Source organism: Bufo bufo, chromosome 11 (assembly GCF_905171765.1).
Source record: "Bufo bufo chromosome 11, aBufBuf1.1, whole genome shotgun sequence".
Lineage (NCBI taxonomy): Eukaryota > Metazoa > Chordata > Amphibia > Anura > Bufonidae > Bufo > Bufo bufo.
In genome coordinates this window covers 6,492,522-6,518,900 of record NC_053399.1, presented here as the reverse complement: position 1 = coordinate 6,518,900, position 26,379 = coordinate 6,492,522, and the positions used below count along the sequence as shown (strand labels likewise).

General features: G+C 44.7%; 1 protein-coding gene across 2 annotated transcripts in view; it reads left to right on the top strand.

The window, feature by feature from the left end:
- MDGA2 (MAM domain containing glycosylphosphatidylinositol anchor 2) overlaps nt 1-26,379 on the top strand; it is a 427,922-nt gene that overhangs the window by 212,185 nt on the left and 189,358 nt on the right. For both annotated transcript variants that reach the window (XM_040412379.1, XM_040412378.1), the window contains exon 3: nt 24,367-24,541. In XM_040412379.1, coding sequence (XP_040268313.1) covers nt 24,367-24,541 — 175 coding nt within the window. The remainder of the gene's footprint in view (nt 1-24,366; nt 24,542-26,379) is intronic.

Here is a 26,379-nt window from a genome sequence, read left to right as displayed (position 1 = left end):
GAGCTTCAACATGCAACAAGGAGAAATGGGAGGGAGACAAAACATTTTTTGAGCATTCAATTTAAGCATTGAAACACTGGAGCATGAAGGCCCCCATTTGCACTAAATTGGAAGCGGTGGAGCGCCCTGGCTCATCGCCCAGGAGAATGTCGGTCTCCTCCCCCCAACCACGGACAACACCAGGGATCCCCGAAAAGTTTAAAGTCCCCCTCAAAGCCTGCTCTTCTTGCTCCTCCTCCTCCCCCCCCCCCGCCACCATCCTCCTCTGACTCCTCTTCAGACTCCTGCTGACTTGTCTCAGATGGAGTAGATCCCCTGGGAATTCATCCAGCATTGCGACTTCCTCATCTTCCTGCTCCTTAACGGCTTGATCAATGACACGACGCAATGCACGCTCCAGAAAGAAGGTGTAAGGTACGATGTCACTGATGGTGCGCTGGCTGCGACTGGCCAGTTTGGTGATCTCATCAAATGGCCGCAGAAGGCTCCAGCAGGGCACATTTTTGAGAGTTTCCCTTTTAAGACGCATAAAAATGGCCCCTGATTAAAATACAGATTTTTTTGTGGGAATTTTTGCAATTGATCCCCCTCTGGTATGTCACTGTCCATGTTGTGGGACTATTTGTGTACTTTTAGTATGTATTTGGTGGCTGAAAATATGACCTGAAGGCTTTTCAGGTTCGCATTCTATTAAAGTGAATGGGGCCCGCCGCAAACGCGCGGTTCGCGAACATTTGATTTCGAACGTGCGTTCGCGAAACGTCTCGGACGATGTTCGTCCATCACTACCCCAGAGTGGTGTTACCACTCCTGCACCCTGCTACTGTCTTTATTGCGCTAACAAAACGTTATCTTATGTATGTCTTTCCAGGTCCTATACACTGTGCATTCCTAATCTGTTTGCAACTGTTATGTTCATGTAATGTGCCTGGTTCACCAGCAGGTGGCAGCAAACACGGCAGAGCTGTACTTAGCTAGAATAGAACTTACCATTCTATTCTAACCCCCCTGTGGAGAGGAGTGGGCTTGTCCTACTTCTTGCAGGAAGGAGGTGGGGCCGTTCTGGTTGGTGCTGTTTGAGACTCCATGTTGGAGCTGTCAGGATTCTAACCTATTCCTTGGCTGAAGCGAAGTCCGACTAAAAAGTTAAGTGCAGCATAAAGAAGAAGCCAAGTTACCAAGTCAGCCTGTCAATACAGCAGAGTGAGAGAAGGATAGAGCAGAGTTGAGTTTGCCTGCCAGTTTCATGCTAAAGCCTGATGGAACCAAGACAAAGCCTGTAAACTGTTTGAAGAAACGTTTATTCAAGTAAAGCTGCCATTGAACTTCATCTCAAAGTCTGGACTCAAGTTGTTATTTTATTCTTCAATTATTTTATCCCTTTTTATTGCTTCGGAGCCAAAGGCTGGGTTCCAGCGGTATCCAGGTAGGAGCACCGTGCCACACATAAAGAGACATTTTAGGCTGCACTATACCACTCGACATTTCTACACCTGGGACGCATTATATATATGGCCCTGGGCGGAGGCGCCCGTTGCACTTCCTGTGGTCGTAACCAGCCTTGTAAGTAGGGAATGTATAGAAAACTCCAAATCCTACCCTAACCGTGACCACCCGGATAATGTACAGAAGGTGCCTTTGCATTTGTTAATCAGATTTATTGTGAACTCTTATCTAACCTGCCCCTGTCTCTTGGCCTCGCGGCTCATGAGGCCTTATTGGATCCACCGACAGTAAAACAGCAAGAAAAAAGCAATTACACTTTTCAGATCTGCGACAAATAATTGCTGAATATGAAAATGTTTATCTGGAGTATGCAGAGCATGAAGGAGTATTCCTCGGTGCCTCAGGCGCAGGGTTCACACCTTATCGTGACTTACAGAGCGTCTACTAAGTAATCACTTCTCTAATAACGATATTCACTTTACATGAGCTGCGGGTTATACTTCACTGAGGTCTAGGGCGACCCTGCTGCGTGGCGCATGTAGTAAAGTAATACAGTTTCCTCCATCCAAAAATAAAAATTGACCCATGGATTGCAACACACCGTATCCTCGAGGTGGCCCTTGATATTGGTTTTATCGGCTCCAGTTCTTTAGGGGCTATAGACCACCACCATCATGAAGGCCTATGAAGCTGCGTCCTTACGGTTCCTCAACCCACCGGTGGTCTCTCCTGGCGACTGCTTCGTGTTACTTCCTTTGCTGTCTGGTTTTCGCCGATGCTCTCGGTCCAGACTGAGGCTCTACTGCTCCTAGTACACAGAGATCTCCAGAGAACCTAGAGCCTGAAGGTGACATCATGGTCACGGCTGTTTATAGGGGCGTCCATTTGAGACACATTGCCTAGTGATCAAGGTTTCTTGTATTCTCAATAGGAAGAGGGTGAAGAAGCTGCTGCCAGACTCCACTGGTGGCATCTTATCTCCCCTGACAACAAAGGATCTAATATACTGAACTTTGAAATGTCCGATCCCTCTTTCCCTTAACATGTGCCCTCGGGAGAGTCAGCAGACCAACATACACATTATATGGTTGTCCAGCCCGAAAGTCGGTTCGGCTGATGTTCATTTCATGTGCCAGGTGGACTTTGTTGCTAAAGAGCACATTTCATCAGGCCCAGTCCCATGACATCAGGCACAATGCCTGGTAGGGTTGATCCTGCTGGTTACAATGAAAATCTGTTTCCCGAAAAGAAAAAAAATTCATGCTTTATGCAAATGAGAGTTCAATTGACCACAATGGGAAAGCTCAGGTGCACCCGGGGACTAGGCCCCACCCCTCAGTGCACTGAAGCCCTAATTTGCATAAAGTCTGTTTACTCAGGGACTCCGCAACCGATTTTCACAGGACGTGTATCATTGTAATCAGCAGGATCAACCCTAACGTGCAATATACTAGATTTTATCCTGCTGCTTTTTAACGTTATAAAATACTTTTTACAGTCGGGTCCCTGGAGACTGATGATGTCATCAGTGGAATCCAGTCAATTAAGAAGTGAACATGCATATTTCAGGTCGGAGGATTCTCCTTTGCTTCCATGTTGGTTTTCTTCTATCGTACGCCCCCTCCGGTCTTCTACTTGGCGTCATACCTGACCCCAATGCTTTCACTCTGCACCCCCTCTCCATTTCTCTATAGTACAGCTCTGCAGTATTCGGATTTTACTTCCTCAGCCCCGGCAGCGGCTTCTCCGTGCTGCGCAATATGCTTTTTGACTTTTCGCCAATTAAGTTATTCGGTTCACCGCTCCTTTCCCCATGAGCAATCATCTTTGATAGTGATGAGGCAATCAGCGTTCTGACAATAGCAAAAAGCTTGACCCGACTGACAGAGCTGATTTGGAGAAGAGTCCTGAAGGGACTGGAAGGTGCCAGGGACACCACGGTCATGCCGGAGAGCCGCCCTGCTCGCGATTCTTTAGGTTCCCCTAAGAGCGATACGCCAAAGCGCCCGGTTGGCCCACCTCTGCCGGCTCAAATTAAATCCAGCTTAGTCAAGCTTCATAAAGACTCGGTTTCAATGGTTTCTTGTATTTTTTGTGTTGGGACTCGCGTTATCTCTGCTTCTCTGTTGCTGGGAAGTATTGATTGTCTTCAGCTGCTTTTACACTGAAAGTTTCTATTCCCCTCCGTATCCTTCGTCTGTGGCTGGAGAAAAGACATTGACATGTAAAGTTATTCGGTTTTCCATCAAAGCCGAACTTGAGAGGGCGACATGTTCTACCTAATGCTTGGCGTACATGACGAATGGACAGATAAAAGACTGAACGTCAGCAATATCGTAGGAGGCCATGCCGAAATCATAGAGCCCCGGCGCAAAGCCGAGGATGGACCGCACACCCCAAATATATCACAGACTTACTGGGATGAAAGCGGTTTTCTGGATATGAAATATTGGAGACCTACTTGACCTAGAAAGAGTTTTTGTAAATAAATTTCGCATTACAACAGATGTGAAATCTGAGCAGCGATTGACTGGCGCAGTAATGGGTGCATCCACGTGGGACATAAGCTGCAGATGAAAAAGAATCTGTAAAATCTGCAGGAGTTACGTGAGCCTTTGTCATGGAGTTTGCTGAGGTTTGTCGCCAATTTCATCCTGTGCGGGAGAAAATCCACAGCATAGAATGCTACTACGGTAATATGCCGACCAACTGACGTGATGCAAAGGGGGTCAGGTCACTGCGGACATTGACAGCCGAGGTCGGAGAGCAAAGGAGCCGGGAGCCAGTGTCAGAAAGCAGGTAAGTATCCTTCCCTTTTGCAGGTTTGGCCGAAGGGGGGGGGGAGTTTATCAAGAAACCCCCAAGAGGTGGCCAGCCCCTTAAGGAATGAAATCCCATCCGATAAAGGGGTTTTCTCATCACAGACAATGGGGGCATATCCTAGTACTGGTCCCACCGCTGAGATCCGCACCTATGTCAAGAATGGATCCCCGGAAGTTTTGGAGGGCGCACTGCGCATGCGCAGCCGCCCTCCATTCATTTTCTACGGGGCTGCGGAAAATAGCCCATAGAAGTTAGTGGGAGCAGTGTCCGGTTATGCGCGGTGCACTTCCATTCACTCCTATGGGGAGCGCGCTTGATGGTGGCCGGACCGGAGTCCTTCAGACACCAGTTTGTGGGGCTCTGTTCCCGATATAGGTGCGAGTCCCAGCGGTGGGACCTGCACCTATAAGACAATGGGGGCATATCCTAGCGATTCTCCCCCATTGTCTGTGAAGAGACAACCCCTTCAAGCTTGTTTGATAGTACTTGTTGCATCTGTTATTTTTTTATTGCAATTGTTCTATTAGTTATTTAGTACATATGTTAGATCGTACTTGTTACATTGGCTTTTAGATTTATTAGTTTGTATTGTGCTGGTCATTATTTCTTAGATTATAGGCTGTATATTATATCACTCATATATTTGATTTATTAGATTGCACTTAGTTATTAGATTTATTAACCTGTATGTGTTCTATTAGTTATTATTTAGATTTATTTGATTGTAGGTGTTATATTAGTTACTTTCACACTAGCGTTAAAGTTTTCCGGTATTAAGTTCTATCATAGGGGCTCAATACCGGGAAACAACGCATCAGTTTTATCCCAATGCATTCTGAATGGAGAGCGATCCGTTAGGTGTGCATCAGGATGTCTTCAGTTCAGGATACTGCAGTATTTTCTCCGGCCAAAATTCCGGAACACTTGCCTGATTGCTGGATCCTTCCATTGAAATATATTAATGCCGGATCCGGTACCAAGTGTTCCGGAAAAACGCATCCGGTTTGCCGGTCTGCGCATGTGCAGATCTTTAAATCTGTGAAAAAGATAAATACCGGATCCATTTTTTTCCGGATGACACCGGAGAGACGGATCCAGTATTGCAATGCATTTGTCAGACGGATCCGGATCCGAAAACAAATGATATCCGTTTGCATACGGATTTCCAGATCCGGCAGGCGGTTCTGCCTAACGCTAGTGTGAAAGCGCCCTAAGATTGATTAGATTGTAATGGTTACATGATTCATTAAATTTATTATTGGACTTGTTATACAGTATCAGTTTATATATATATATATTAGATTCAACTTTTCCAATATTTTTTTTTTTTACATTTATTAGATTGCACTTGTAATCAGTTTGCAGATATCATGTGAAAAAGGTAGAAAGATTTATATAAATTCCCTTTTCACGTCTCCTGGGTCTGAACGGCGTGACCCGGGGGATCTGTACCACACGCCGGGCACGGATTTTGAAACAAATCTATGATGGACATGGCCCCATTTAAGAGAAAGGTCCAGGACATTTGGTTATGAAAAATGACCTTTAAACTATGGAGACAGGAGATCGATGAAGGAGCCGGCGTTCCTGCAACTGAATCTAAACGGTAAATTCAGCGCGGCGGTTAGGAAGCTGTGGATGAGAGGAGAAATGACACGACTCAGGCCACGTTAACCAGTTCGTGACCGCATGCTGAGAATGCGTACAATATACAAAAATATTTAAAAACTCAATTATAAGAGAAAAAAAAACACACGCTATAAATCAACCATATCGATATCCTCCCAATCTCCCGCTGGTCTGTTCCGTACTTGACTGGGGACCGGCTGAGGGGTGCAGTTTGCTGGGGAGCATAGCCATCTTTTTTACCTATTGCAGCCAGGGCACAGGGGAGGCCTCCCTCCTGCTGCAGACAGACATAGGACAGTGAGGGGGAGGAGGGTGGACATGGCGGAGCTCCTGGGACACAGAGAAAAGATTTATTTTATATATTGTTCAGTTTTAGCTGTAAAATGGGGCAAACTAGAACCAAAAATCAGGAAGAAATTAAGGATGGAATCGCCGGATGTTCTCTTATTTTTGCGCACATTTTTGTTTTAATGCATTTAAATGAAGTATCTTTAGGCAGACCTATGCGTCGCTATAGAAACAGACTACAAACAAACCCCACGTAGTTTGATTCTGCAGTCATGCATCCTGCAACATACAGGTGGAAGAGATTAAAGGGGGTTATCCGAATTCTAAAATATCACCTTCAATGCCCCGGCCCCTCTTATACATTATACTTACCTGCTCCCCGGCACCCGCTTCGCTTCGGATCCCTGCACAGTCGCTGCTGCCTCTCCCCATCGTGCAGATCAAAACATCCGGCTACGGGGGGAGCAGCAGCCAATAGCAGGCCATGACGGTGACGTGCCCCCCTTAAGGCTGGTGAGATGCAGCGGCGGCCGTGCAGGTAAGGCCTCATGCACACGACAGTATTTTTTCACGGTCTGCAAAACAGGGTTCCGTTGTTCCGTGATCCGTTTCCGTTTTTGTTTCCGTGTGTGTTCCTTGATTATTGGAGGATCACCAAACATGAAAAGTGAAAAAAAAATCTAAGTCAAGTTTGCCTTGAAAATGATAGGAAAAAAACGGACACGGATCACAGACGCGGATGACAATCTTGTGTGCCTCCGTGTTTTTTCACGGATCCATTGACTTGAATAGGTCCGCAAACCGTTGTCCGTGAAAAAAATAGGACAGGTCCTATTTTTTTGACGGACTGGAAACACGGATCACGGACGCGGATGACAAACGGTGCATTTTCTGAGTTTTCAACGGACCCATTGAAAGTCAATGGGTCCGCAGAAAATCACGGAAAACGGAACAACTGACACGGAACGGAACAACTGTCGTGTGCATGAGACCTAAGTATAATGTATATGAGGGGCCCGAGCATTGGAGGGGATCTTTAGAATTTGGATAACCCCTTTAACTAATTTTAGAAAGTCAGACCACACAATGTGAGGCAGATTTACCAAAATGCACCAGAATTCTGGCGGACATGTCGTGTGCCGCATTTATTAAGTTTTTTTTTTAGGCTTTTTGACAAGGGGACATGGTTTAGCTAGAAAAGAACATGGCTTAGTAGAAAGGGGCATGGTTTGTATCACACGCATCACAGTGTGCCTCATTGTGTGCCAACATTGCTCCAAAAGAATAGGCAGTGCAACATGAATACATTTGCCCAATGTTTTTTCCTTCAGTCTGCAGTTATGGAGGTACAGAGGTCTGTGTAACGAATTTGTTTCATTTTTAGATTTTGAATACATTGTTTGGAAAGTTGTATATACCCGTCTTATGTCACACCGCACCCTGGTAACTAAACCTGTGGGGGCCCTCGAACAGGAGACGACTCTCTTATGGGTGTATATTTTGCTGCCGGGTCCATTGAGAAATCACCCGTTTTGTAAAAATGATGCCAATAGTAGAGACATTGTGAAATTCTATACATTGTTACCTGGATGTTGCAATATTCCATTATATACCGATCCGCGCTTAAAAGGTCAAAGCCGAGTTAGATTTACAGCCGGAGCGTTTTACATTTTAGAGTGCGTCTAATCATCGGAATTTCTAGACTCCAGGACACAACTAAATAAAGTCAGTTAAAACCATTCACGAAATGCCAAGGTGATGCCAATGAGACCCTGAGAGATTCTGGGAGGAATCTATTAATATTTATGCAGATCTCATATCGGTAACTTCCAAGAGGGAAACGCTATGCAGAGCGCTGCAGATGTCATAGTAACAACAGAAGAGGCCTTAGGGTTGCATACGTCGGCCTCTTCCCTCGTGTGATCTCTGTGCTGCTCCCTCTCCCCTCTCACAGCGTGCAGTCTGCAGCTGCTCCCTCTCCCCTCTCACAGCGTGCAGTCTGCAGCTGCTCCCTCTCCCCTCTCACAGCGTGCAGTCTGCAGCTGCATCCCCCTCCTCTCCCTCCCCTTTGTCTAGTATTCACACTTAATTGGTGACTGATTGGGTTGGGACGGGTAAGAGGATTTACATACTTGTTGCATGATGAGGAGGATGACATTTTCCGACATAACACATATTACAAAGTTTCTTATATTCACATTAACCCCTGATTTATTTTTCATTCTAATGCAGCAAACACAACAGACTCTGCTACATCTGAGTGAACTGCTGATGGCCAGGATACTCGAAAAATATTCAGCCCATATTTTCTTCTGTATAGAAAATCAAATATGAGTAGAGCGTTGGCGTGCCACATGAACCTGAATGTATATCTGGCCTGAGTTCAAAAGCTTCTTTCTCTGCTTGCCACCAAGTTTGATTAAACACCTCTCAGCCACAGATGGGTTTTTATTCCAAGGGCTATAAATTCAAGACTCTTTCTGGCGTTCTTCCAGTCAGGAAAATGGAAAAAATATATACGGTTCTGTACATATTGTGCCATTCTGAAAATTAGTTTTTATTTAATATTTGTTAGAAAACTCTAAGATAAAAAATTAAAGGTGCACTGCAAATAATATAATAAATGCATAATAATAATATAAATACACAATCTCCTTTAATAAAACACTTTATATGATCTGTAGGGGTAAGTTTAGATTACAGACCATGAATGGACCCCTTTCTATGGCGGAGGCTAAAGAACAACCAACAAAACTGCTTAATAGCCCCTCTACCCCATAAATGGGCACTATTAGAAATGGCACACTAATGGTGGCTGCATATATATGTGTGCAGTAATCTCCTGAGCTCCCCCTTGTAGTGGCTGTATATATCTGTATGTAGTAATCTCCTGAGCTCCCTCTAGTGGTGGCTGTATATATCTGTATGCAGTAATCTCCTGAGCTCCCCCTTGTAGTGGCTGTATATATCTGTATGTAGTAATCTCCTGAGCTCCCTCTAGTGGTGGCTGTATATATCTGTATGTAGTAATCTCCTGAGCTCCCTCTATTGGTGGCTGTATATATCTGTATGTAGTAATCTCCTGAGCTCCCTCTAGTGGTGGCTGTATATATCTGTATGTAGTAATCTCCTGAGCTCCCTCTAGTGGTGGCTGTATATATCTGTATTTAGTAATCTCCTGAGCTCCCTCTAGTGGTGGCTGTATATATCTGTGTGCAGTAATCTCCTGAGCTCCCTCTAGTGGTGGCTGTATATATCTGTATGTAGTAATCTCCTGAGCTCCCTCTAGTGGTGGCTGTATATATCTGTATGTAGTAATCTCCTGAGCTCCCCCTTGTGGTGGCTGTATATATCTGTATGTAGTAATCTCCCGAGCTCCCTCTAGTGGTGGCTGTATATATCTGTATGTAGTAATCTCCTGAGCTCCCTCTAGTGGTGGCTGTATATATCTGTATGTAGTAATCTCCTGAGCTCCCTCTAGTGGTGGCTGTATATATCTGTATGTAGTAATCTCCTGAGCTCCCTCTAGTGGTGGCTGTATATATCTGTATGTAGTAATCTCCTGAGCTCCCTCTAGTGGTAGCTGTATATATCTGTATGCAGTAATCTCCTGAGCTCCCTCTAGTGGTGGCTGTATATATCTGTATGCAGTAATCTCCTGAGCTCCCTCTAGTGGTGGCTGTATATATCTGTATGCAGTAATCTCCTGAGCTCCGTCTAGTGGTGTCTGTATATATCTGTATGTAGTAATCTCCTGAGCTCCCTCTAGTGGTGGCTGTATATATCTGTATGTAGTAATCTCCTGAGCTCCCTCTAGTGGTGGCTGTATATATCTGTATGTAGTAATCTCTTCAGCTCCCTCTAGTGGTGGCTGTACATATCTGTATGTAGTAATCTCCTGAGCTCAGTCTAGTGGTTGCTGTATATATCTGTATGCAGTAATCTCCTGAGCTCCCTCTAGTGGTGGCTGTATATATCTGTATGCAGTAATCTCCTGAGCTCCCTCTAGTGGTGCCTGTATATATTTGTATGTAGTAATCTCCTGAGCTCCCTCTAGTGGTGGCTGTATATATCTGTATGTAGTAATCTCCTGAGCTCCCTTTAGTGGTGGCTGTATATATCTGTATGCAGTAATCCCCTGAGCTCCCTCTAGTAGTGGCTGTATATATCTGTATGTAGTAATCTCCTGAGCTCCCTCTAGTGGTGGCTGTATATATCTGTATGCAGTAATCCCCTGAGCTCCCTCTAGTAGTGGCTGTATATATCTGTATGTAGTAATCTCCTGAGCTCCCTCTAGTGGTGGCTGTATATATCTGTATGTAGTAATCTCCTGAGCTCCCTTTAGTGGTGGCTGTATATATCTGTATGCAGTAATCCCCTGAGCTCCCTCTAGGAGTGGCTGTATATATCTGTATGTAGTAATCTCCTGAGCTCCCTCTAGTGGTGGCTGTATATATCTGTATGTAGTAATCTCCTGAGCTCCCTCTAGTGGTGGCTGTATATATCTGTATGTAGTAATCTCCTGAGCTCCCTCTAGTGGTGGCTGTATATATCTGTATGTAGTAATCTCCTGAGCTCCCTCTAGTGGTGGCTGTATATATCTGTATGTAGTAATCTCCTGAGCTCCCTCTAGTGGTGGCTGTATATATCTGTATGCAGTAATCTCCTGAGCTCCCTCTAGTGGTGGCTGTATATATCTGTATGTAGTAATCTCCTGAGCTCCCTCTAGTGGTGGCTGTATATATCTGTATGTAGTAATCTCCTGAGCTCCCTCTAGTGGTGGCTGTATATATCTGTATGTAGTAATCTCTTCAGCTCCCTCTAGTGGTAGCTGTATATATCTGTATGCAGTAATCTCATGTGCTCCCCTTAGTGGTGGCTGTATTTATGTATGCAGTAAGCACCTCAGTCACAGTCTTTTAGGGAGACTTCATCTCTTTCCATGCTCTGTGGGCCACTTCTGTTGTATGCAGCAGTGTACTGGCCACCACATCCTTGGGGAACATCGCCCCTTGGCTCCAGCCAGAATGTAAGCACAGGCCACTGCTTCACTATGACCTTTTTTATTGCACACTGCCTTTTATGGAGTCACAATTTTTCAGAGGGAGACCCCCTCTCCTCCCGTTGCGTGTCACCCATCAGACCCTTGCAGTACAGTAGGTCTTTTCCTGCACTCACCCATAGTGCAGAGACGTTGAGTGCATGCCTTGTGGCTGGCACCGCACTTCTATGGGGCACCCCCACTCTTTAGGATGGAATCTTGTCCCTGCTCACATGATCACAGTCCTTTCACCTCCTATGGTGCCCCTGGGTGTGTGACGGGCTCCCTGTGTTCCTGTGGGGGGTTGCTTTTCCCTCTCCAGTGGGAGCGCTCTGCATCAGACATAATGGTAAATGGCGGACACTCACCATATGAGGGCTATTTTATTCTTACTCATTCTTTGCACTTTTTCACAGTTTTGTGCCCTCTGTGCTGCGGATCTCGGCAAAGGTTACGGCTGACAACAACAATATTTTCTCCATGATAACTACCAGGCAGAATAGAAGCTTCTGTAGGTGGAAAAGTCCTGTCCATACATTACGTAACGACGGCAGTGCTGGCTGGAAGTAGGCTGTCCACAAGGGCAAACATTTCATGTAACGCGCTGGTGCTGTGTTATACAGATGTAGCAGAGCTGAATGTGGCCATATGGACAATGTGGTAAAACTAAGTGAAAGGGGTTGTCACATAAGACATGGACCATATATTGTGTTCAGGAACCTGGTTGTTGTATAGTGGTTACCTTAGGCCATCACTTTGCGTTCCCATTTTTAAAATGGGAGGTAAGTGAAGCAAGGCCCCCTTTTTCACTTTTGGATCCAGTTACTGTTGCATGGTCTGCACCGTTATAGCTAGGCCACCATGTCCTGACACATAATGATCCCCTTTAAATGAAAGCTGTTATCCATGTTCTGTATATACCCCGATCAGCCATAACTTTACTAACACTGGTGAAGTGAAGAACATTGACTATCTGGTGACAATGTCGGGGGATGAGGGACATATTATAATATATTAGGAAGCAGTTCGTTCTTGGAGTTGATGTTCTGGAAGCTGGTAAAATGGGCAAAGATCTGAGCCACTCTGACAAGGGCCGAATTGTGATGTGTAGAAGACTGGGTCAGAACATCTCCATTATGTCCGACTTTGCGGAAAGTTCCCAGTGTGCAGTGGTCAGTACCTACCAGAAGTGGTCCAGGGGAGGACAACTGGTGACAAGGTCATGTGGACGCTCAAAGTTCATAGAGGTTTAGGTGGAGAAGTCAAGCCTATCTGGTCCAATACCACAGAAGAGCTCCTATAAAGTACTGACAACGTTGCTGCTGGTGATGATAGAAAGGTGTCAGGACACACAGGACATTGCAGCTTGCTGGTTACGGGTAGGTAGGTGTAGTCAAGGCTGGTCAGAGAGCTCATGCAGACCCCTGTCCACCACTAAGTGTCTACTATGAGCATCAGAACTGGAGAAAGTGAAGTAGGCGGCCTGGTAACTGGGGAAGAAATGGCACCAGGAACACTATGGGAAGAAGGCAGCCTGGTCTGAGGAATCATGTTACACCATGTAGACGGCCAAGTGTGTGTGCGCCACTTACCTGGGGAAGAAATGGCACCAGGATGCATTATGGGTAGAAGATAAGCCAGCGGACGCAGTGTGATGCTTGTGGATGTGTACAGAGCAAAAGAAAAAAAGAGAGTGTTAATGAAAGAGCTGTTTGGATGCAAATTCTAAAGGTCTTAGAGTAACGGCGGGGCGCCAATAGGAAGGAGAGTAAATCACTAAAAGAAGTACAGTAGTAGGCGGCTGCCATTAGCGGCTGTATATGTAGAAAACAGTGCTACATAAGAGCATATATAGGGAAAAAGAAATGGAGTTGTCAGCCACAGGGAGGGTCGCCATCTACTGATGGTTACTAAATATCAATATAAGGCCTCATGCACACGACCGTTGTGTGTATCCGTGGCCGTTGTGCCGTTCTCAGTTTTTTTTCGCGGACCCATTGACTTTCAATGGGTCTGTGGAAAAATCGGAAAATGCACCGTTTTGCAGCCGCATCCGTGATCCATGTTTCCTGTCCGTCAAAAAAATACGACCTGTCCTATTTTTTTGACGGACAACGGTTCACGGACCCATTCAAGTCAATGGGTCCGTGAAAGAACACGGATGCACACAAGATTGGCATCCGCGTCCGTGATCCGTGGCCGTAGGTTACTTTCATACAGACGGAACCGAAGATCCGTCTGCATAAAAGCTTTTTCAGAGATGAGTTTTCACTTCGTGAAAACTCATATCCGACAGTATATTCTAACACAGAGGCGTTCCCATATAGAATATACTATGAACTGTGTACATGACTGCCCCCTGCTGCCTGGCAGCACCCGATCTCTTACAGGGGGCTGTGATCCGCACAATTAACCCCTCAGGTGCTGCACCTGAGGGGTTAATTGTGCATATCATAGCCCCCTATAAGAGATCAGGGGCTGCCAGGCAGCAGGGGGCAGACCCCCCTCCCTCCCCAGTTTTAATTTCATTGGTGGCCAGTGCGGCCCCCCCCCGGCTCCCCCTCCCTCTATTGTAATATCATTGGTGGCCAGTGTGCGGCCTCCGTCGGCCCCCCCTCCCTCCCTTTATTGTAATATCATTGGTGGCCAGCGTGCGGCCCCCCCTCCCTCTATTGTAATATCATTGGTGGCCAGTGTGCGGCCCCCCCTCTATTGTATTAATATTATTGGTGGCCAGTGTGCGGCCTCCCCTCTCCCCCCCCCCATCCCGATCATTGGTGGCAGCAGAGATTCCGATCGGAGTCCCAGTTTAATCGCTCTGGGGCTCCGATCGGTAACCATGGCAACCAGGACGCTACTGCAGGCCTGGTTGCCATGGTTACTTAGCAATATTACAATATTAGAAGCATCATACTTACCTGCTGCGCTGTCTGTGACCGGCCGGGAGCTCCTCCTACTGGTAAGTGACAGATCATTAAGCAATGCGCCGCACAGACCTGTCACTTACCAGTAGGAGGAGCTCCCGGCCGGACACAGACAGCGCAGCAGGTAAGTATGATGCTTCCAATATTGTAATATTGCTAAGTAACCATGGCAACCAGGCCTGCAGTAGCGTCCTGGTTGCCATGGTTACCGATCGGAGCCCCAGAGCGATTAAACTGGCACTCCGATCGGAATCTCCGCTGCCACCAATGATCGGGCAGGAAGGGGGGAGAGGGGAGGCCGCACACTGGCCACCAATGATATTAATACAATAGAGGGGGGGCCGGGGGGGAGGCCGCACACTGACCACCAATGATAATACAATAGAGGGAGGGGGGGCGCACGCTGGCCACCAATTATATTACAATAAAGGGAGGGGGGGTGACGAAGGCCGCACACTGGCCACCAATGATATTACAATAGAGGGAGGGGGGGCCGCACTGGCCACCAATGAAATTACAATAGAGGGAGGGGGGGGCGACGGAGGCCGCACACTGGCCACCAATAATATTACAATAGAGGGAGGGGGGGCCGGGGGGGGCCGCACTGGCCACCAATGAAATTACAATAGAGGGAGGGGGGTGACGGAGGCCGCACACTGGCCACCAATGATATTCAAACTGGGGAGGTAGGGGGGTCTGCCCCCTGCTGCCTGGCAGCCCCTGATCTCTTACAGGGGGCTATGATACGCACAATTAACCCCTTCAGGTGCGGCACCTGAAGGGTTAATTGTGCGGATCACAGCCCCCTGTAAGAGATCGGGTGCTGCCAGGCAGCAGGGGGCAGTCATGTACACAGTTCGTAGTATATTCTAACTAGAAGAGTCCCCATCACTATGGGAACGCCTCTGTGTTAGAATATACTGTCGGATCTGAGTTTCACGATGTAACTCAAATCCGATGGTATATTCGAACATAGAGGCGTTCCCATGGTGATGGGGACGCTTCAAGTTAAAATATACCATCGGATTGTAGAAAACTCCAATCCGATGGTATAATAGGGACTCCTGACTTTACATTGAAAGTCAATGGGGGACGGATCCGTTTGAAATTGCACCATATTGTGTCAACGTCAAACGGATCTGTCCCCATTGACTTGCATTGTAATTCAGGACGGATCCGTTTGGCTCCGCACGGCCGTGGATCCTCCAAAAATCAAGGAAGACCCATGGACGAAAAAACGGTCACGGATCACGGAAAAACGGACCGCAAAAAAAAACGGTTTTGTGCATGAGGCCTAAGAGAGCAGAAAAAAGCATGAGTAAGAGTATGAATATTCATAAGGTAGCAATATAAAAAATGGGTATGAATAAGTGCCCACCTAAAATAGTGATAATAATAATATCCACGATAATACCATTGATAAAAATAATAAAAACTGCAATTGTGAATAAATAACTCACTTCACCAGGGAGATGGTCTGTGGGATAAAGGTCAAGACACCCCCAAGCACAACCTCCCTCGCCTGGATCGCTTGTAGTGTCTTAGGAAGAACGTCCGTCCCACAGATGGTACTTCTGGTAAACTCCTTTATTGGTATCACAGGTCAAGCTTGACTCCATGATTTTATTATTTTATTAATTGTGATTGCTTCTGAGGAAGGGGGTATGAGGTAACGCCCCCAAAACACGTTGAGATGACCAGTGATACCAATAAAGGAGTTTACCAGAAGTACCATCTGTGGGACGGACGTTCTTCCTAAGACACCACAAGCGATCCAGGCGAGGGAGGTTGTGCTTGGGGGTGTCTTGACCTTTATCCCACAGACCATCTCCCTGGTGAAGTAAGTTATTTATTTACAATTGCAGTTTTTATTATTTTTATCAATGGTATTATCGTGGATATTATTATTATCACTATTTTAGGTGGGCACTTATTCATACCCATATTTTATATTTCTACCTTATGAATATTCATACTCTTACTCATGCTTTCTTCTGTTCTCTTATATTGATATTTAGTAACCATCAGTAGATGGCGACCCTCCCTGTGGCTGACAACTCCATTTCTTTTTCATCATGTGGATGTGTGACACGTTCCATCTAACTAATGTAAACAAGTGCCCACCTTCAGAGCAGCGGTGCCCCCTATTGGCAATGCGCTCTTTCAGAAGGATAATGCCCCAGCCGCACTGCAAAAACTGTCCAGGAATGAGGAAAGATGCTGCCCCGGGGAACTTATCTGCCAGATACCAGAGGACTCCTCAGAGATCTTGGGGAGTCCATGCCTTGACATTAGTGTTGAGTGAATCGAAGTGGACTTCGATACGAATTTCAAGGAAAATTCAATTCACCACAAAGTTGAATGTCCTTCTGCTTTATGGTAATGAATCATTTTTCCATAAAATGGCGGTAAAAAAATATTAAAAAAATCATACTTACCTCCTCCATTTGCTTGAGAAGACTTTGCCACGGCCATCTTGATTGAAGATCCAGTGCAAAATTTCATGTGCGGTGACTTATGCCGTCACTACGCCAGCCAGCGTGATGATGTCATCACTCCCCATGCGAGATTTCGCGCTGGATCTTCAATCAAGATGGCCGCCGCAGAATCTTCGCGATCAAATGGATAAGGTAAGTATTTTTTATTTTTTTTAAAAAGATCAACCCCTGACAGCCCTCAATGGTCATCTCAGATGCCGCGATCAGCAATGAACGTGGCATCTGAGAGGTTCAGTGACTGGGGCGTTCCTGACTCATTGCGCCCACTACTCACAAAGAAATGCGCCTCGTGACAAAGTAATTAGTCACTAAACAAATTTCTTTATGGAATTCGGCGAAGCAGCTGAATCTAATTTTTGAGAACTTCGGTCATCTCGGCTTGACATGTCGGAGAGTGCTAGACTGGTGGTTTTAATGCTATGGCTGGCTAGTTGGTGTATAATCAGCAGTGTATATATATATCTTCCATATCTGGCTCTGCACACACTGTGTGAATACCTGGATAATGGAGTTAAAGTGTGTAATCCCTATTAGCTTCTAATGCTTTTAGATGAATTGAGTTTTCGGGCTTTGGCCAGGATGCGGCAGCTGTTTCATTATTAACCGAGTTCTTGTTATGAAAATTGAAAATGATTTAGTGTGACATTATTCAGCTCACTGAGAGATTCACCGATGTTCACTGAGCAGCTGACAAAACGCAACTTGACTCATGACAAAATTAGTACCCAGCATTATCTGCAGGAAAAAACACATATCTCCCTTCATAGATTTTTCACGGCATACAAATTTAAAGGTATGTGTGAATAATAATCTATTTGTCATAATGTAGAAACCTTTTCTCATCAAGTCATTTAAAGGTTCAAATTTCTGTGCTGATTAATCTCTTAATAACCTGAAACAGAGCCCCAAATCTCCTGCATAGAGAAAGAGTAGAGTGACATAAGTCTTGAGGCTCACTGCGACCACTAGAGGGAGCTCAGCTTCTTAATATGTACAGATAGATACAGCCACATGGGAGGAGAGAATCGAAGTCCATTCGCATAATACTTTGAATATTGTACAGAGCGATGAGCCGAAGTTATTATTTCGCAAACTCTCGCGACTCGGACTTGGCATAATAGCTTCATAAATTAATTTCTGCTGTAAAAAAAACATTTCCTGAAAACGGGTTCGGTTCCAAGGTACCACTCTAACAAAGTATTATGCAAATCGACTTCGGATGTTTCATCCGAAGTCAATTCGCTCATCCCTAACAGCCACCAATAGAGGGAGCTCAGGAGATTACTGCATACAGATATATACAGCCACCACTAGAGGGAGCTCAGGAGATTACTACATACAGATATATACAGCCACCACTAGAGGGAGCTCAGGAGATTACTACATACAGATATATACAGCCACCAATAGAGGGAGCTCAGGAGATTACTGCATACAGATATATACAGCCACCACTAGAGGGAGCTCAGGAGATTACTACATACAGATATATACAGCCACCACTAGAGGGAGCTCAGGAGATTACTACATACAGATATATACAGCCACCACTAGAGGGACCTCAGGAGATTACTACATACAGATATATACAACCACTAGAGGGAGCTCAGGAGATTACTACATACAGATATATACAGCGCACCAGTAGAGGGAGCTCAGGAGATTACTGCATACAGCTATATACAGCCACCACTAGAGGGAGCTCAGGAGATTACTACATACAGCTATATACAGCCACCACTAGAGGGAGCTCAGGAGATTACTACATACAGATATATACAGCCACCACTAGAGGGAGCTCAGGAGCTTACTAAATACAGATATATACAGCCACCACTAGAGGGAGCTCAGGAGATTACTGCATACAGATATTTGCAACCACCACTAGAGGGATTGCTGAAGATTAATACATACAGTAGGTTGGAATATTTGTATTTATTCAAGATATAATGTCTCAGTGGAGGTTGATAATATCTGCAGTTGGCACAATGGAGCTGGAGCGTTGCGAAAGGAGATAGCAACACATGGCGGGGGTCACTGATCTACTGGACTCATATAAGGCTGTACAGTATATGGTTGGTGGGTGAATGCTGGGAGAACTACGTAGACTCAGGAAGAGTATAACATGGAAGATAATCTAAAGTCTCACCCTGTGGGACATTTACCCAATGGGTGCTCACCAGGCCTCTAGTGGCGAATGAATAGATGATCATGGCATTGACGGTCACTGACCCCCGTGTAGAAGACAATGATTGCATCCACATTTTCTAAAGCCTTATTTTCTTTTCATTTGTATTACGGTACATCTGTATCATCCAATGGGACCGGGAATAGATTGCTACCGTCTATAGTGGGACATGATGACTTCAGTACCCGCTGGATTCCTGGACATTTTATGTAAAGTCTTCTCACCTTTTGCTGTATTTGAAGCATTGTCTCTTTTATATTCGAGTTATACAATTTTTCATACACTTTGAAACTTTGTGGTAAGATAAAAAATAAAGGCCGGCACATCTATGGAGATGTAGCTATCATAAAAGCGAACCATACATCTCCAGAGGCTTCCGCTCTTTACCTGTCCACTAATTTAGTTCATGTCTCCAATTTCTTACGATACAAATTCAATTCATAATTGCAACGTGCAAGCAACACCCTCGACAGATTGCAACCCACATCAGAACCACTGGGTGGCTGCACATAGATAAGTATAACATAAATATCTCCTAGAAGAGTATCGCATAATCACGGAGCAGATTTACTAATCCTATAAATGCTGTGACCTTAGACTAGTTGTCTAGACCTGCAGCAGATTTATCACAGGGGACATCCAGGATTGATGAAACATTTGGTGCAGACACTTTTCTCTAGTTTTAAGCCAGAATTGTAGTGCACTTTTGGAGCAAAATGATGCATATTAAACCACGCCCTTTTCCAACAAGGTTGTCCCCATTTCAGGGTATTTCATGCCTCTTGGTTTAGATAATGTCTCTAAACCTATATGTGCCAAAGTGGGACACATTTTGGTACAACTTATGTGAAAATCTAGGTGCCCTCAAATTAGTAAATGTAGGACCATGTTTTTTTTTTATCAAAACCAGTCTCAATCTCAGATGTCACACCACACATCATGGAACATATCGAGCCAAGTAAAAAGGTTAGAAAGAACACACTTGTATTATGGGGCCTTTGGAGGGAGAGTACCCAGTTCTGTCTGTTCATCATTTTTTCCACTGGGTCGTGAGAACTTTGGCAAGACTGAGTCAAGTCCAGGCAACCAAACTGTGGTGGAAAGATGTTTCTGTAGTATCTAAGCTACCTCCTGGTGGTATGAATTATGACAAAACATTCAAAAAACTCTAAACTCAAAAGTTCACCACCTTGGGCAAGTATTTGTCACAGGTAAGAGATCTTCAGGGAAGGGAAGTGACAACTTCTATGGCTACACCAAAATGGCACCTAAAGTGGTCTTTTTTAGGTTTCACAAGCCATTACCTGAAGTCGTCTAGGAGGTTAGGGAACCTTCCATGACAAGGTCATGTGTAACACAGAGGCAGCTTTTGGGGGTCATTGGTAAGGATTGTTCCAGTTTTGTCTCATCCCCACATTAATGGGTGGTGAGAACCTGCCCATGGATGCGGTGATGTCAATCAGCACCTTACAAGGGAAGTTAGACTTACATGGAAGAAAGGTTCTTTAAGATTCTGTGTTTTTGCACCAGCTTCATGACCTTTTTAGCTCTTGTGACTAGAAAACAGTCATCACATATTCTGTAAATTGGATTTGATTCCATAATCTGATAAGTAGCTTCTAGATTCTATAAGCGTGAAACTGTTAAACCCGTCAGAAAAAAAGTAGAGAAAGACATTTAAATGATCATAAAAATTGGCAGCGAATCCAACGTACAAAAATCAATTGAGATGCAGAATAAGGCTGGCCAAGCAAGTGAAGCTACGCAGAACACAATTAAGCGAGCAAGGCAGCGGGATGGCCGGCTGGAGAGCAGTGAAATAATAATTACTAATTTAAGTGCCATACACGTAATTGACAGTAACCAATATCACATTTGCTAAATGTACAGCTTGAAGACCATATTCTCCAGAAGGATTGTAGGGTGACCCAAGTGACATTCATATTTGAGGCTCAATACTAATCTCAGGTGAGATGATGAAAATGATCTTGTCCAAAGAATAGTCATGGATTGACAGCAAGAGTGCTGATGCTGATGCAGTGTAATCAGCCAAGAATAGACACCAGGAGAGCGGTTAGGATGTGGCAAGCCAGAAGATGAGATGGAAGCATAGTAAAGAGAGCCAAGCAGTAGAACTACAAGTACTAGGCAGACAATCAGAGGGACAAAGCAGAAGTGAGGTCAGGAACAAAGTCAGGATCAGTGGAAACATTGTCATGAACAAGCCAAGGGTCAAAGTTAGGTGCATAACTACAGGTACCAGGTAGGCAATCAGAGGGACAAGGCAGGAGTGATCTCAGGAACAACGTCAAGATTAGGATCAATGGAAGCATAGTCAAGAATGAAGCCAAAGGTCAGAGAAAAAAGTAGAACTACAGGTACCAAGAAATCAGAGTGGACAAGCAGGAGCCAGATCATGAGCTATCTGAGGTCTGGGTCTGTCACGGATGGTGTTGCAGAAAACAAGAAGTAACAAATAAAGATCCGACTGACTTGATCCCAAACTAAGGAACATATGGGTGAGCCCTATAATAGCCCTAGAGCTCTCCCTGACTGCTCAGCCCATGCATAGATCTCAATGATAGAAAGTTGCATGTCCACGTACCTTAGACTGAGTGACACCTGCAAACCCTATAATAGTGAGGGGACACGACCAACGGCTCCCTGCACTTAATACGGAGGGAGTCAGGGTCACCTAGAATCAAGCCAACAGGAAAACACAAATACAGAAATAGACTTATCTTGAGGAACCAGCAGTAGCAACTTCAAGCAGTGAACCCAATCCAGGAAGTGGTATAAACCGCAAGGTGAGGCAGTATGGAAGGAGATATATAGGGAGGCAATCACTGCTAATAGATGACAGCTGGGAGAGGGAGAAGAGATGTCAAAACGAAACCAAAACAAAATAACATCATGCAGAAGGTACTGAAGAACGTCTTTCAGAACTTCTCAGAGATCTGGCGGTGACAGGGTCAGGATCAACCTTAGTAGATCAACCTCGAACACCAGGAAAAGCATTTCTTTTTGACTAGACCACCAGGCCCAATGTAATTTTTGGGCACTCAATGTGTATCCTGAGCAGCAGGGCTGGGTTGGAGAATAGGGGCCTGAGCAGGAAAGGACTAGGCACCAGATGAGACCATGGACAGAAGCAGCAGCTGCACAATGGAGCGTGGTGCTGGAACCAAGTGAGGTTGATGGCAGGGACTGCTGTTGCCGGCGGAATATGATGCTGGAACTACAATAGGTGAGTAACATGTCCCTTGCGCCCAATCTAACAGCCTTCAGGTAATATGGACATCAGAATACACCCATGATAGATGGTATTACTATTCTTTTCCAGTAGAAGTCGGTGGCCTATATCTGTAATAATATGTGACATCCATACTTCGGCGCACCTATAAATGAAGGCCTACTGCACTTGGGTCTATTGGTTGTTCTCATGGCTCAAGAGTCCTTATAAACTGATTGTTCTTCTAGAAAATAATCCATCTTGTTTTTCCTTCTTACGCATATGAGAAGGCAATTTCTTTTCTGTGGAATTTGTAATTTTCATTTACAGAACTACAACTATTCCATCAAGCCTGAGATGTAAATCCGCGATTTGCTGGAAGTTGTCATCTATGTTGGTACAAGAGGGAGGAAGCTTGTAGAGCACGAGTGGGTATATTAATTGCATAGTGCTAGGTTCTGACTTGTGGTTAATCTCCTGATATTATGTTATTGGATGGTAGAAATTCATCACACGCTGATGTTTTTTTTTTCATATTTTGGTCAAGTGACTCCATATAATAAGTAATATCTGAAATCCTAGCATTTGATAAATGAGCTATTACATAAAGCCATTTTGCCACTATTGTCTTCCCGGAAGTCGGACCTGCTTGGTGATCGTTTTTTTTGTAAATTCTCCTGTTTCCTTTCTTATTATTCATTACATGTTATCACAGCAGATGTACCCTCTATAATAAGGTTCTGCACGCTGCTGCGATTGGAATATTCGCCCTTAATACTTCATTGTGTACTTTGCTTTATTTCGCTTGTAGAACAATAAGCGTCAATGAACCGAGGCTTCATCTCGCTAGATAAACATTGTTAGGCCCTGGGCATTGCAAAGCTCATTGGGGAATGACATTTTGTCTCTAGAAAGCCACTGAAATTAAAAGTATGGGAGGGATTTTAATATTAGAGCGCCAGCGAGCAGGAGCCTGTTGTTATTATCATCACTGAGGCCAGTCGTCTGCCGGTAATGAGATGTCTACTGCTGGAATTTGAAGGATGAGTTGGGACCAACTAAGCATCAAAAGCTGGTGAAAATCAATTTTCACCTGACCATCATGGCTTATGGCTTTAGATCTCCTTATACCTGCCTAAAGGGAGTCTGCCAGCAGTTTTTACCTCTCAAAACTGCTGACAGCACCATATCAGGGAGCAGCATAATAAAACCTACGGTGATGGTCAAGCAAGTTGCATGACCCAGAGATCCAACTTTTAATTCCCAAGGCACCACGATCCCATGTGCCATGGAGGTTCTCCCTTCCTCTTCAGCGTCCTGGGCTCTCTGCGCTGAATCTTTCCCCAGCCAATCCCCTTTTGCTTTGAGTGACAGCTGTTGCATCTGGTCAGGAGACTGCCACAGCCTAGAGATGAGCAGATTTCCTAACATTTGTTTCAGTCAATTCATCCAAATCGGCCAAGAGATTTTATTGTGGTACAGATCGATTGTACCCAAATAAAACATGGTTTAAAAAATACCTGGAAAATCTTTCTCTCTTTTTCCAGATTTTGGGTTGATTTGCAATTCTAATGTATCGATTTGCTCATCTATACCACAGCCATGTCTCAGAACAAAGGGGAGAACTTAGGTGGAGACTGCCATAGACAGCTGTTACGGGGCTCTTGCCGCCCATCAGGAGATAGCAGGATAGTGATTGGGTAGAGAAGACAGATTGTAGGGGCATTGATTCTCATTGAAGAGACATGGAGGGTGAATGGAGTCTTATTTCCGAGGCAATGCTCCATGGAAAAAAAGTATGCAAATTAGCTCCTGACAGAAAAATAAAACCAGAGTCTCCAAAAGGTGGACAGCAGTTTTGGGGTTCTTGCCCCTTGTCAGTAAAGAACAGGGTACTAGTTGGCTGGATGAGATGCCTTAGATGCAGCTGTCTACAGATAGCTCACTCTTCCTTTGGTGTCTCTGCTTTGCCTGACATCAGATAATTTGCATATCTTTTCACCATAGAGCTTTGCCTTGAAGAAAAGTCTCCATGTACTTTCTGGGCCTCTACAATGGGAGCCACTGCCCATCCCTTCCGAATTACTAAATTGCAGCAGGAGTCACTGGCTTTAAATAGCTTTAAATGGGGCTGTCTTCTACTGGACCATAGAGGCTAATGATTGTTTCAGAACTTCAGCCCCTCTAGGGTCATTGGGTATTCTGTTGGGCCAGGCCAATCCAAGATGTCTAGTTCATGTTGACTAAACTGGTGTTACTTTGTAATGCACTAACAGTATTTTCTGATGCTTGCTCAGATCAGGTGGACCAAAACAGCAGGAAGTGCATCCGATAGATTTCAAGACTCCAGTGTCTTCAACGAGACCTTGAGGATTACAAATATCCAGAGGCATCAAGGAGGAAGATACTACTGCAAAGCAGAAAATGGGCTGGGCTCTCCTGCAATAAAGTCTATCCGAGTGGATGTATACTGTGAGTACAAAAGGCCATTATTCTCTTCTATCTCCAGTCTTATTGTAGAGAGTATAATGATGTACAGTAGAGTGTGTACAACCCATCCTCACGCTCGTTTATCGCTCTTTATTTATAGTCCATACAGTTGCCCCACTATTCTCCATCCCTTTATTGTTCTATGCCATGTATCACTGAATAGAGTATATGGTCTTGATTATTCCCTTTGAAATTGTTGTGGTTGTAAATCTGGATAATATAAGAGGTCATCACACAGGAGGAACCTAAATGACAAAGTCTATATTACAGTGAAACTTCTCCAAAAACAAAAAAAAATCTTTGAGATGACCCCCCTCATCCAGACCAGAATCCTGTGACACATTTTTAGTTTCACCACATATTATGCATATTGATCATCTTTTATGAGAAGAACACCCCCTAGGAGATCAGATATAGATGAAGGAGGGGCACGGAGATTTCCGATAGGTCATCAGATTTATTGAACGTAAAAATCCTTGGGATCATCAATGAGAGAGTACCGTATATCAAAAACGCTTGACTATTTCAATAAGAAGCTAGGCAGGTTCCTCAGGATGATGGGCCCAAGGGCCGATGCCTCATCATTTAAATTAAATCAATACTAATTAGGCCACCTCATAAAGGTGTTAGGTTCACACTAGTGGTAGGAGATCTGGAAGCCTGTTTCGGTAGACCATTGGTATTTGGCTACTCTCTCTCCCGTGATTCATTCTTCCCAGCATGTCATGTTCTTCTGCTACCGGGTCACCAGGTAATGTTTTCCTGTGATCAGCTGCCATATAGAGCTCTCTGGGTGACCACAGGACATGGATATGAACTCTATAAGAGCTAGAATTGCTGACAGGAAGCTGCTTCCTGAATTTGCTAGATGGAAGAAGGTGAGGGCACAGTCAGGTTTTCATTTTTGGTTGGAGGACCCTCTATAAAACTAGGTGGTATTGAAAGTGCAAATCTCACCATAGATGGTCCAGGAGCTGTATGCTCCTACTGATAAAACATACTGCTTCACGTATTGGGTTACTTCTGAGTATTCTCACAACACCTTCTGGAATTACATATTTATGTGATGCACCCAATGGGTGAAAGGGACATTGAAGGTCGGCAGGGGCAAAGTCGGGGCTTAGGGGTCACACCTTTAGGGCCCTCATCTATCAGCCACAGCATAGAGCAGATCAAAAGGGAATTTCTTACCCTGGAAAACGCAACACAATTGTGCAGTACGGTGTAATACTTCATTTCTCCTGCGGAGGCATTGCAGGGAAAGTGAATACTTACAGCTGGGTTCAATCGATCGCTTCGGATGCTTTGTGATCAGCTCATCGTGGGACCTTCCTAACAAAAAGTGACCATCCAAAGTGGCTAATCCTTTTAAAGATGAACTGTAGAAAATTTACATCACTCCCACTTTCCGTTCCTGTGTGTACTGTAGTTATGTAGCCTAAGGGCTCATGCACATTACCGTATGTATTTTGTAGTCCGCAAAAAAAACTGATCAGCAAAAAATACGTATGCCGTCCTTGTGTATTCTGTATTTTGCGGAACGGAACAGCCGGCCTCTAATAGAACAGTCCTATCCTTGTTCGTAATGCAGACAATAATAGGACATGTTCTATATTTTTATGAAACGGAAATACGGACATACGGAAATGGAATGCACACGGATTAACTTCCGTTATTTTGTGCACCCATTGAAGTGAAAGGTTCCGCATACGGTTCGCAAAAAAAAAGAAACATGAGGCCTAAGGCTTCTTGTATAGGAATGATACTATAGGAATGATACTTGCATTTATAGACATATAATGGTCTGTATTTTATGCCTT